Here is a 12,794-nt window from a genome sequence, read left to right as displayed (position 1 = left end):
TTCTGCAGTGAAGTGAATCTTTGACTGTAGCCAATTTATATTAGGCCTTGCAGTGATGCTAGTAATCCAACCCCCGTAACTTTTCCCATACAGTATATGGTTAAAGAATCTTAGTACAGGTTTATACATACTTCAAGTCCTTTTCCTTTGAACAGCAGTCCCCAACCTGTGGTTTGGGGGCCACATGCAGCCCCCAAACCATTTTTGTGCAGCCCTCGAACTTTCCCATAAAAGGCAGGTTACACTAAATTTAATGGGTCTTGTTTGAGAGATGTCTAGAACAGTGTATTCATAAAAATTCTTACATTTAAGGGCAATATTTTTTATTTTAATAAACAAGTGACTAGGTACAGAGTACTTAACTAATTTATTCACTTTCCGATTTTAAAGTTCGGCCTCGTCACATATTTGACCATTCAATCTGGTCCACTTAAATAAAGCGGTTGGGAACCACTGCCCAAGTATAAATTTGAGCACATAGCAGACATGTGTGACAACAAGACCTAAACTAATGAGGAAGACAAACATCACATGGATTATGAAAATGGCCGACAAGAAGCACAGAGATGAAGTGTCTACCATATAACCTATAGATTCAGCACAATAAGTTTGAGAAATTATAAAAATATTTTTAAAGAGAAATACAATGTACTGTGTAATACAATACTACCAATATATTGTATTAAATAATAGCAAATGTGGGAAAGTTTCGTGTTGCTCTGGATTCCATGCACCCTGTACTGTACCTGGGAAGGCTTCCAAAAATTTCAAAAATCTTTACCAGTACATAGCCATGATACTATACCTCAGCATGACATTCATATATAATTAGATATATCTATATAACTTTAAATATACTTTCCCTGGCCAATTTATTCAAAGCATTCCTCCACAACTTTAATATATCACTCACATTACCTAATAAACTGGACCCCAGTCCTAATCAAACCAAACCATTAGGACTGCTATGTGTCTGTGTTAGGCCCCAATCACGATTAAATTGGGACCTGTTTGCACTGGGGCCCATTTAGAGTTGCCAGCCTCACCACTATATATACATGGCAGTGTTTGTAATCTACACATACATACATACATACACACATAGTTTAACAATAGTATTACTTATTAACCAGTGATTTTGCATCCTTTATGGTGTTTCTACTTTGTTCACACTTCTTATTCTTTTGTTATTTAACAACTGAGAGCACCACACAAAAACTTAGTCTGTAAATTCATTACATTTTGTGAAAGCAAAAAGAAACTACTCAACATTTATTTCACCTGAAAGTACATGAAGAACTCTTTGGTTTCTCTCTCCAGGAATTAAGCTGGAGTTTCCATCTCTTTAAAATATTCATGGATATGCTATGAATGAAATATTTGAATGAAAGGATTATACATCTTGTGAATGAAATATATAAATAAAAGGAGTCTCACTAGCTTATGAGTCAGAAGAGTTGAATGAAAGAATTGTACAGCCAACCCAGGAGAATGAAAAGCTTGAATAAGAGAATACTGTACCACCACCACTCCAAAAGCAGAAATATTTTACCAACTGGATCTAGACTGTCAAGGAGACAACATATCCATGTGTGGTAGGCTATGTTTTCTCTAGTTGTACCTTTCAATATTAATATCAATTCACTCATCATTATGTCACAATTCCCAATTTATATGCCACAAAAAATAAACAAATTGCAATTAATTGGTTTAAATAAAAAATAAATAAATAAATAAAAATAACTAACTTTTAAAAAAGTCCAAGAAACAAATCAAACATTCAAACACACAACAAACTACACTGTGACTACATCCTCCAACCTTTACTAACAATCATTCTTGAGATCACATTTATAATCCTTCAAAACTAGAAGAAATATAACTCCCTTTATCTCTTTCTCATTGGTCTGGTCTCAGGTAAATTGAGAATGAAACTATTCATACTGCAATTTAAGTTTGACATCATGTAAAGATGTACTAGTTATGTGGTAGATGATTATGGAAGGGTTAACCGCAGTCAGGAGAAACTGAAAATTGCAAATAATTTCTCCTGAAAAATAAAGATGATATACACGGATAACTATTTTACATGATTGAATAGTTGAAGGAAAATCCTCCCTCCCTCATGAGCATGGTTATGTTTTCACTGGCGTTACTATTGGTAAGAGTGAAGCTGCCAAGTCTTCAATGTCCACTTCCATTTTTGAACTGCATGACGTTCCACAGCATTTCTTTGATCTGTTGGAGTCATGAAAAAAATATGTAATTCTGCACATATATCTATTTAATTAGTACAATACACCATTGATAAACTAAATGCTGCAGCCTAAATGTCATTTTCTGAAAAATTCCGTACATCTCAAGTGGGTGGGTAGGCGCAGAGTGCTCGTGAGCTACAATTGGCCACTAATGTCATGTGACTGCATGGGATGCCTATGATTAGCTGATGTATCTCACAGCCTATCTCCTCAAACTCTTGCATCATGATACTCTTCATTGTCTGCTGCCATTGCACAAGTTTGTTTGCACATTGCTGTTTTCACATACAATCTGTGATATGCAGTACTGTACTGTACATGACTGTACCAGCATATACTGCACAGTAATCAGCCAAGAATACTGTTAACACAGTGTTAAAGCAAAACTTGATTAGTTATGTACCCTGTACTAAACATTTAGTAAGTGTGAAAATACCATACGTACAGTATACTGTACATAGTAAAATGGACAGTACGCTAGTGTGTAGAGGGTGTATGTGCAGTATAATCTGTATAAAGTGCATGCATAATCCCTCCTTTATGGGGGGAGAGGAGAGTAACAGTTAGCAACACCTGCTCCAAGAGATGGTACAGGACAAAGGTAGGCCATCCTGTATCATCATATCACTATTTGGCCTGCCTACATAACAAGCTCAAGACATCATCTGCTGGGGGAATCCAGTATATACAGTACAATACTGTTGCAGTATACAGTACAATACTGTAGCAGTATACTGTACATTATTTAGTTTATTTACTATGTATTGTAATCGTACAGTGGTGTTTGTGTAAATAAATACAGCTCTGTCTCTGTGCAAGATGCAGGGACTGTGATTTTTTTCCAGGTAAGAGAAAAAATGTCTATACCCAGAAATCTCTCTGCACCAATTATTCCATCTAACGAGGATATCACTATGAATTTTTTTTTTTTTTTTTTTTTACATAATCACAGGTAGGCAGATTACACAAAACTAGCTGGAGCTTGAACTCCTAGTTAAAGTCAGTCCCCTACCCACTCAGCTTATACAAACACCAGAGATTTATGTGAAGAATACATACAAATACTCACATTTTCTTGATTTTATCTAAAACTTTTTTGGTGTACTGACAGCTGGATAACACTGAAGAATTTTGTGTGTATCCAGTGTATGTGATGCAGGTAAGAGGTAGCCATCTTGTCCCTCCTAAGTCAGACAGTGCTACACTAAGCCTCTCTGCAGACTGTAGGAAAACAAAATAATTTGCTAATGGATCTCTAAATGACCAATGTGAATCTTCTGTACATATACTGTAGTATATGAATCACTGCTTTCATAGCTATAAAAAAATGCAACTATTTAGAATTTAAAGTTATTTGAAGCCTTTTTATGATCATAGTTACTGTGATTCAAAAGAGCAAATTATCTAAAATTTGTGCACCAAAACTATGAAACATTCTGGTTTTATTGTGTAATCTCTTTGATTGCATTTACACAATTCTTACATTAAACTTTCAAGAGGAGAGTCCACTAGGAGAGACCTCATTACAAAAACAATTGAGGGCCCCCAAGACTTGCCCACTAAGTCAACAACCAATCAAATTGCTTGAAATCAATGCACCTTAACATTATGCTCACTTTTTTTTACCACTAAAAACAAGAACAATGCAAGTGTCAGTTTCATGTGTTAAGGCAATTCAGAAAAGGACTAACGTAATATTTTTATTTGAAGGGTTGTTGCCATATGTGAAATGATGGGGCTAAGTTACCATACACAGGTAGCTACATATGTTCCATTCTCAATAACTCACCTCACAAATATCTCTAGAACTTGTTTCTGTCAGGCACAAAATGCTGTATGTGAAGACTAATGTAGAATCACTGGTTTCCCTTATTTTCAGAACTGTGTCAAGTAGTCGTTCACACTTGTCATATGATGTAACCAGGAAAAGGCTAAGCTGTGAAGGCTCCTGTAGTGGAAACATCAAGATTTGTTTTAGATTAAAAAAATTTATGCTATTTTGATCCTGCAAGCCTAGTTATATGTACTGTATGTGGTCATGCACATAGGGCATTTAGATATTCATAAACATTCTTGGGGCTATTTACCTAAGTAGATATACCAAATTTCAGTTCCATCTTAAAAAGCATGGCCTTACATCGCAAAGAAACCAAAAAATAAGTGTTTTAATGAGTGGGGGTTCCACCTGTGGGAGTGAGGGCCAACCCCCTAAAAAAAAACCCACTTTCATGACACCTCTAGAATGCATGTGCATCTCTATGACAAATTCAGCTCTTATCTTCAACACAAAAATGAACAAGACACTGTGTTTTATACAAGTATACTGTATTAGATAGCCAGTTCCCTTCCCCTCAGCAGTTTAAATATAATGTGCGCACCAAACCAATGCACTAGACATTGGAGACCTGACACTAAAGGCTGGGAATAATCTAAAATAAATGTAGTATATCACCTCTACATTACAAGGATGTACAGTATCATTTTTCCAAGTAAATATGTTTGGGAACAGATCTAACAGCATCAGGCCCCCATAGTCCCCATGTTCAAGTGCAGCACCTTTTCACTTGTAAGTGTTCACAATCACACTCTTCAGCCAGTCAGCTGAACAGTGCATTCCATCATAATTGTACTGTACAGCATTAGCTTATCTGGTCATCATTGTTACACCAGCATCATCTGATGCTTTCAATTTTTTAATCTTTATATCCAGTCCGGCCTGTGCATTCTTATCTCAGAATTAGTGTATTGATTAGTTTCATCTAAGAATATCAATATTAGATCATTAAACAAAACACAAAGCTCCCAAAACTTATAAAGGGCGTCCTCACTTAATGTCGGGGTTACATTCCTGAAAACGCGAAGTTATGCGAAATAACGTTATGCGGATCAAACTTCCCCATAAGAAATAGATAAAATACAGGAGTTACGTTCCCCAGCCTCCCTTTACCCCATGAAAAAAATTACATATACAGAAAATCATTGCCATTTCTATAGAAAATAGTACAGGTTGACCATCTCAAATCCGGACTGATTGGAACCTGAGCAGTGCCGGATTAGTGATTTTGCCGAACCACAGGTGGTTAGATTAGGATTAAATAAATAAACACCTCTAACCCACTTCATAACCACCTCACCCTACCTTTAAAATACTCTGTAAATAGTACAAGTTGGATAATAAAAAGAAACAGCCACTGGACTCTCAACTGTCAACAGATGTCAGCGTTGTGGCACACTGGACCTTCGCTTTATGCGCATTCATTGTATACGAATTGGCGTTCTTGCACCGGCCCTATTTCTACCCATAATTCATTTTATGTGGAAAAGATTCCATATTATGCATTCTACAGAAGATATGATACAAAAGTTTTATATTATTATTATATTATTTTTATTTCTAAGCCACATTAGAATGTTTTGAATGATTTTTCTACAACTTTTACAGCAGTAATGCTCTAGAAATGGTTGTGAAACATGGCAGTGTGTGTGTGCACTGCGCTGTATGCGACGTCACAGGACGTGGCTGCTCTTCATATGTCTTAGTTTATCGTTTTATATATAATGTTATCTTTATTTTTAACCCACATTTGAGTTTTGTAATAATTTTTCCACAACTTTTATAACATTACTGTTGACTTTTAGTAGTTGTGGAAGCGCCAGTTATACAAGTCGCATATGCTACGAACAGACACACCACTGTCGAGTTTTTTGAGAAGTTCAACCTTATCTTGTATAGACAACGTATGGTGTTTGCGCTTTACACCACGAGAAGCACTTCCTTTATTCAATGAAGACATGACTTGGGCTAAATAAGAGCAGTTTATAATAATAAATGAAGAAAAACACAGAGGAATAACTTGCCGCTCCTCAAACACCGTGCCAACAGCCGAGTCAGCTAGTGGCACCACCAAAACAGTAGCAGCGGGTTGGCGAGGAGACCAGCGCGAAATTTGAAATTGAGGTGGCCAAATTATGTCCGAACCAGCTTTGGAACCGGATTACTGATTGCCGGATATGATGTGGTCTACCTGTTTATAGAACTACAGTACTAAGTTTGTATTGGTTCTCACCGATGGGCAGAGGTGGTAGAGCGAGTGTGTGGTGGGTAGTGGAGCGAAGGAGGAGATGGCGGGAGCGGAGGAGGAGGGTGGGAGTGGAGGAGGGCGGGTGGGGAGGAGGGTGGGAGTGGAGGAGGGCGGGTGGGGAGGAGAGTGGCGAGTCACTGAGTCTGCGGCTGCCTCCTCCTCCTCCTGCTCTGACTGGGGTTCCTCCGCCGCTGCTTGCTCCTCCTCCGTTGTTGGCGGGAATGTCTCGGCAGCAACAGTATCTGAACTAGCAACTTCACCAGTCATCTTTATGTTGTGGAAGTTGTACCGATGCTTAAATCATTGAAACCAGCCTCGGCTGGCTGTAAAGGTCTCTTCCTTCGATCTGGCCTTATGCTGGATAGCCATAAGGCTCACAGAGGCATTGCATTGATTCTGGTCCTCTATCCACATTGCCAGCATCTTTTCCACCCTCTCTATCACAGTGCTTCTAGTACGAGTCATCTTAGTAGCATGCAGAGAAGAACCACTTCCCGCTCTAACCTTAATCTTGTCAGCGTTGGTCCGAATAGTACACACGGTTGTGGGGGTTAGACCAAGCACAGTGGCTATGTCCACAGCACGTTCCCCTTTTTTCAAATCTGGTTAATACATCCATTTTCGTAGCAAGGGTAATGGTCTTAAGTTGCCTCTTCACTACACTAGCACTTGATGGGCGCTTGGAAGCCATTTTGAATGGTTAGAGTACAGTTTTAGAGCAAAAGCACTGAAGTACACACGAATGATTTGAAGTCGTAACAGAGACTGGCTTGGAGTCGCTTGGGGATGCTGTGACGTTCCGCGAGGAGGGTAGCGCGCCGAGCCGAGAGAGCGTAGCGTGGCCAGACAAGAGTGGGTGATGCGCGTAGAAAGTAGTTCATGACGACGCAAAACGACGTAGTATCGGATCACCGGGACGTTAAACGAATTTTTGGTCTTGGCGACGTAGTACTGAAACAACGTTAAGCGGGACGACGTTAAGCGAGGACTTACTGTACAATATTGTACTGAACACACAATATGATTTGCTAAGTTACCACATTAACTCTGCTCATAACCCCAGAGAACATGCATCTTTTATGGCTTTTCTGAGAGGCATGTCCGTCAGCTCTATTCTACAAACTTCTTCAACCCCAGTGGTAAAATTTCTGATAAAAAGGGTATACAGGTACTATAATGCAGGTTATACCACTTGTACTCTAGCCCTTATAATTACAGTACACTCTTAACATAGCACATCAGTAATTATAATGGTAAAATCTGAAAGAGTATTAAATAATAAATATTTTTAATAAACCTATAGAATGAATCAGCCAGTCTAGAACAACACAGGGTACAGTATTTGTGTAATTCCTCTTCAAAGGGATCGACTAATTTAAGAAAGTACATATTGTATGTACAGTAACTGTCTATTTTCCACATAAACCCCATCAGAAATATTTTGTACATGACAGTATGTGCAAACTTACAGTGTTTAATAATGACTGTTGTACTTCAAGAGAAGCTCTAGTAGTACAAGTGAGGCCACCTGTTGTAAACCTTTCTGCTAAGTCTTCTGAGCTGACCTGGAATGAAATGAAGTTTCATTTGATCACTTTTATCTCCAATCCTCAACCATAAAACATTAAGATTGTTATTGGGTAACTGTGTCATATAATTAGTGGCACAGGCTAGGTTAAGCATTATAGTACAGTGCATAGAAATGAAATACAGTATGTCATCTACTTCTAAGAATGATTAACATTAACCATACCCTGAGTTGGTCATCACTGATGTCTGCTACAATGATCACTTCTGAGACAGTCTTCTTGTTGGAGCAGGTCTTAGCACCACTACAGCTGTGCTTCCTGGTATGAGACACCTTCCTCTTTGGTCTTGTAGTATCCTCCTCACTGCTTGAACAGCCTGATGTGCTCTCAAGTAAATCTTCCACTTTATGAGTACTGGGTTTATCATGGTCTGAGTGACTGACAATAACTTTACCCCTACCAATTTGTTCTCTGGGGTGTGCAGAGGGATTTTCAGTTTCTGGATCACATGGGGTAACAGTATCACCGGGGGACTTTTCACCACCACACACACCATTATTGACAGGACTGACAGTGGTATAATTTTTCCCCAAAACTCTTTCTTTCCCTTCATTCTTCCTTTTATCAAGTAAGATCAATATTATCAACCCAACTATTAAAGATGTCAACAACAAGGGGAGATATAAATGTCCAACAAGAGGAAGACTGGCAACATTCATTTTGATTAAAGCTTATTTTCCGTTCTATTGTCCAAAACACACACAAAACAGTTTTAGAGAAAATCGTTTTCAGTTGAGTATCTGCTTCTTACTTCAATCGAAACAAGATTGCTGTCATTTCCTGGTCATTAAACTACTTTCATCCTCTTGTGTAAGTCACACCCAACCTATAAAGTAAAAAAAATCATTATAGGCAACTTTCTTATTCTTGTTTGGGGGATGGAGTTTTTAGAGTAACAAGCAGTAAAAAATTGCAATAAGGCAAGTACTGTATAAAAAGAATAAATAAATTTATTTCTAAAACTAAAAAAAATATTTACACAGAGATAAATACCATGATGTGAATGATTAACCCTAATTATTCCACCTGGGAAGATATTGGAAGCATAATGTGTTGTCTATGGTAGACCCTGCTGTCACATGGCATCACGAAAATTGTGACTAAATCCCAGGTTGCTGATCTGACTTTCTGCCTCATTTACACACAATTGCAGGGTCTCAATTGTTTCTCTTACTATTGACAACACAACATACATATATTGCTCCTCACTTTTGATTCTTTTTTTCATTTTGTATTTCTTTGTGGTTCTTTATTATTATTATTATTATTATTATTATTATTATTATTATTATTATTATTATTATTATTTCGCCCCCAGGCCCCGATGTGGGTCAGTGACCTGTGCCTGGGTGGGCTAATTCCCGTAAAAAAATCCTATAGTGGTACAGGTATCTTAATATTTAATACTTTTGCAGAATACTGTATTCTTTCACACAAGGATAACAAAAACTAAGCAAAAGAATTACTTTTTTATCATTCCACTTACGATCATCATCATTACTGTTGTTTACAGCCATTTACCACGCTTGTATGAATTAGCTGCATTTATTTGATGGCTGCTCTCCATGATGCACAGTCTTGAGTCTCTCATCAAAGTCTTAACTATGACACTTCTTATAACCACTCCTCATGTCATCCTTAGCCTATCCATGGTTCTCCTCCCCTCCACATTTATCCTCATGCACCTCTTGACCGAAGTGGTCTCATCCATTCTCTCTGCATGATCAAAACATCTCAGCCTGCCTCTATGCAGAATTTTCCCAATGTACTGTACTCTTAATACCCAGCTACCCTCTTAGCTCTGAACAGTGCCTCCTGTCTCTCAGTGTTACATTACACATCACAACCACCTCACCATTCTTCCTATCACACAGAGGAAGATCCTCTTGATGTCAATAAAGGCAGCAAGTCCCTAAAGTTCCTCTAGGCACTTCTGACACTTATAACTGAGTAGGCTTCACTACCCCCACCAGCACTTATCTCTCCCACGTAACAAAACTCACTGTCACAGTCCAGGGACATTATCCCCTAGCTTCTCATTGCCCACTTCACTACTTCACATGGTAACCGGTCATATGCCTTTCAGTCTATAAATACAAAGTTCAATTTTCTCTCCTTCCCTAGATACTTCTCTCGTAATTGCCTGTTCTTAATTACAGGGTAATGTCTTTGTAGTTCCCCTCTTGGCAGAAAATCAAACTGCACTTCATTTATCCCTACTCTTTCCCTTCTCAATTACTGTACTCTTCCCAAAACTTTCATAACCTGATTTGTCAGTTTCAGGTCTCCTGTATTTCCCATATTCAAGTACATCAACTTTACCATGGTAAGTGAAGTTGCATATTCATGATCACACTCTTCTTCCAGACATCTGGAACAGTACCATACAATCCAACATGATTGCACAAGTCAATTCAGCCACCAATGATACACCTACATCACCTTATGTATCTAAATTTCATAACAGTAATATACAGTGCCATGAATTTTATTGTAAATATCTGGGAAGGGGAACTGAAGAAAACCAGAATGGGAGGAGTTGCTTTATAAGAGGTGGGACTGCCTAAATCAGGTGGTATCTGCTTGTCCCCCTACCCCTTGGGCAAAACTATGCTTTCACTTCCACACATGAAAAGTGAGCCCTCTTAACATTGAAAAAGTATACTGAATTCTCTTAACAAGTAATGAATTGAATGCCCTCCCTCATAACACAGTAAAGTATGCCATCCCTCATTACACAGGAAAAGTATGCCCTTCTTTACACAGGTAAAGCATACCATCTCTCATTACAGACAGAAAAAGTATGCCCTTCCACTTTATAGACAGGGAAAGTATGCCCTTCATCTTTACAGACAGGAAAAGTATGCCCTTCCTCTGTATACAGGTAATGTATGCCCTTCCTATTTACAGAAATGAAAAGTATGCCCTCCCTCTTTACACAGGAAAAGTATGCCCTTCCTCTTTACAGACAGGCAAAGTATGCCCTTCTTTACAAACAGGCAAAGTATGCCCTTCCTCTTTACAGACAGGCAAAGTATGCCCTTCTTTACAAACAGGAAAAGCATGCACTTCCTCTTTACAGAGAGGAAAAGTATGCCCTCCCTCTTTACAGAAAGGAAAAGTATGCCCCCTCTTTACACAGAAAAAGTATGCCCCCTTACAGACGGGAATAGTATGCCCTTACTCTTTACATACAGGTAGAGTATGCCCTTACTATTTACATATAGATAAAGTATGCCCTATTTACAGACATGAAAAGTATGCCCTCCATCTTTAGAGATGAAAAGCATGCCCTCATCAAGCAAGAATAGTATGCCCTCCCTCTTTACAGACAGGACACGTATGCTCTCCCTCTTTACACAGGAAAAGTTTACCCTCCATTACAGACAAGAAAATTATGCCCTCCATTTTTACAGTCAAGAAAAGTATGCCCTCATTAGACATGTAAAGCATACCCCCTCATTAGTCAAGAAAAGTATGCCCTCCCTCAGTAGACAGGTAAAGCATACCCACTTATAACAGACAGGAAAAGTATGCCCTCCCTCATTAGACAGGTAAAGCATACCCCCTCATTACAGACAGGTAAGGCATACCCCCTCATTACATGTAAAAGTATGCCCTCCCTCATTAGATAGGTACAGCATACCCCCTCATTAGCCAAGAAAAGTATGCCCTCCCTCATTAGACAGGTAAAGCATACCCCCTCATTACAGACAGGTACAGCATACCCCCTTCATTAGACAGGTAAGGCATACCCCTCATCTTACTTAAAGGGTCCAGGGTGGCAAAGACCCTAAGGGATTAAGGAACCCAGGTTGGCAAAAACCAGGGAAATTATTCTTTTGAGTGTTCGTCTGTTTGCCAACCAGAGCCCAGAGGGTTGACAAGGGTATCAAAAGAATATGGCCCACAAAAATATAGGACTCAACGAGGCATGGATGGCTCAATGGTTAAAGACTGGGGAATACAAAAAAAAAGAAACATTTTTACGGTTTTAGAACTCTCGGGCACGACTACAGGTACATTCGGCTTAAAACCACCCGAATGGTCTTAAAATGATAATTTACACCATATACATGCTGTAAAGAACTCTTATGAATATTAATGTTTTGAGATTGGCAATTAAGCTAATATACTGTAGTAGAAAGGGTTGCTGGAAACATACACTAGTGAGATGTATCCAAGTTCTAGGCCAAGTAAAACATATAACAAACTCAATTACTTTCAGTATATTATACAATAGATTAAAGTCGCCTTGAAACACTGACTCGTACTCACCATCAATACGTGGCTGTCATTAATTGCAGAAGAGAACGTAGTGTGATGATCACTCGTGGTATAGTGATTCGTAATCGCACTCAGTCGACCACAGGAGCACTCACGACTCCTTCGTACTTGTGTTGCTGATGGTTCCTGTAAACATACTCATAAGAAAAAATAAATGAATATTTTGATTAGTTTAATATACAGATATACTTTTATGTATATCAATTTGACTAAAAAATATTTATATGTTGATAAGGAAGGTTTAAGTAACTTCATAAAGAGTAGGAAGCCAGAGTTAAGAAGTACGTTGGGATACGGGCATCTAGTTTGGTCACGTAGGCCAGTCTTCACTACATCAGTTTATTTTTGTTTATCAAATATGCAAATGCTCCTGAAAAAATTATATAAATAAAACTATATTGATCCTCATGTAATTAAAATGACAAATAATACTTTATTTGTGTTAAATATGTGATATATTGCACGACCACTTCAATATAACGTCAAAGACACATGTAATTATTTTTTATAATAAAATTATTATTAATATTAATTGTAGTAATACTGTAATGTAACAAAAGTAATTATTTACAGATATA

At 38.2% G+C, this 12,794-nt stretch overlaps 1 protein-coding gene across 1 annotated transcript; it reads right to left on the bottom strand.

Moving 5' to 3' along the window:
- Positions 1–306: 306 nt before the first annotated feature.
- On the bottom strand, positions 307–12,346 carry LOC121858651. The gene is made up of 6 exons (XM_042355202.1): positions 12,208–12,346; positions 8,094–8,755; positions 7,810–7,905; positions 4,048–4,206; positions 3,328–3,479; positions 307–2,238 (listed from the first exon to the last, which is right to left on the bottom strand). Exons 2-6 carry the CDS (start codon positions 8,586–8,588, stop codon positions 2,136–2,138), a joined length of 1,005 nt encoding a protein of 334 aa, XP_042211136.1. The 5' UTR covers positions 8,589–8,755; positions 12,208–12,346; the 3' UTR covers positions 307–2,135.
- Between the last annotated feature and the right edge of the window lie 448 nt (positions 12,347–12,794).

The sequence above is a fragment of the Homarus americanus genome, unplaced genomic scaffold (genome assembly GCF_018991925.1).
Source record: "Homarus americanus isolate GMGI-L3 unplaced genomic scaffold, GMGI_Hamer_2.0 scaffold74, whole genome shotgun sequence".
NCBI lineage: Eukaryota > Metazoa > Arthropoda > Malacostraca > Decapoda > Nephropidae > Homarus > Homarus americanus.
The sequence above is the reverse complement of the archived record's forward strand: the minus strand, read 5'-3'. Positions and strand labels throughout refer to the sequence as shown.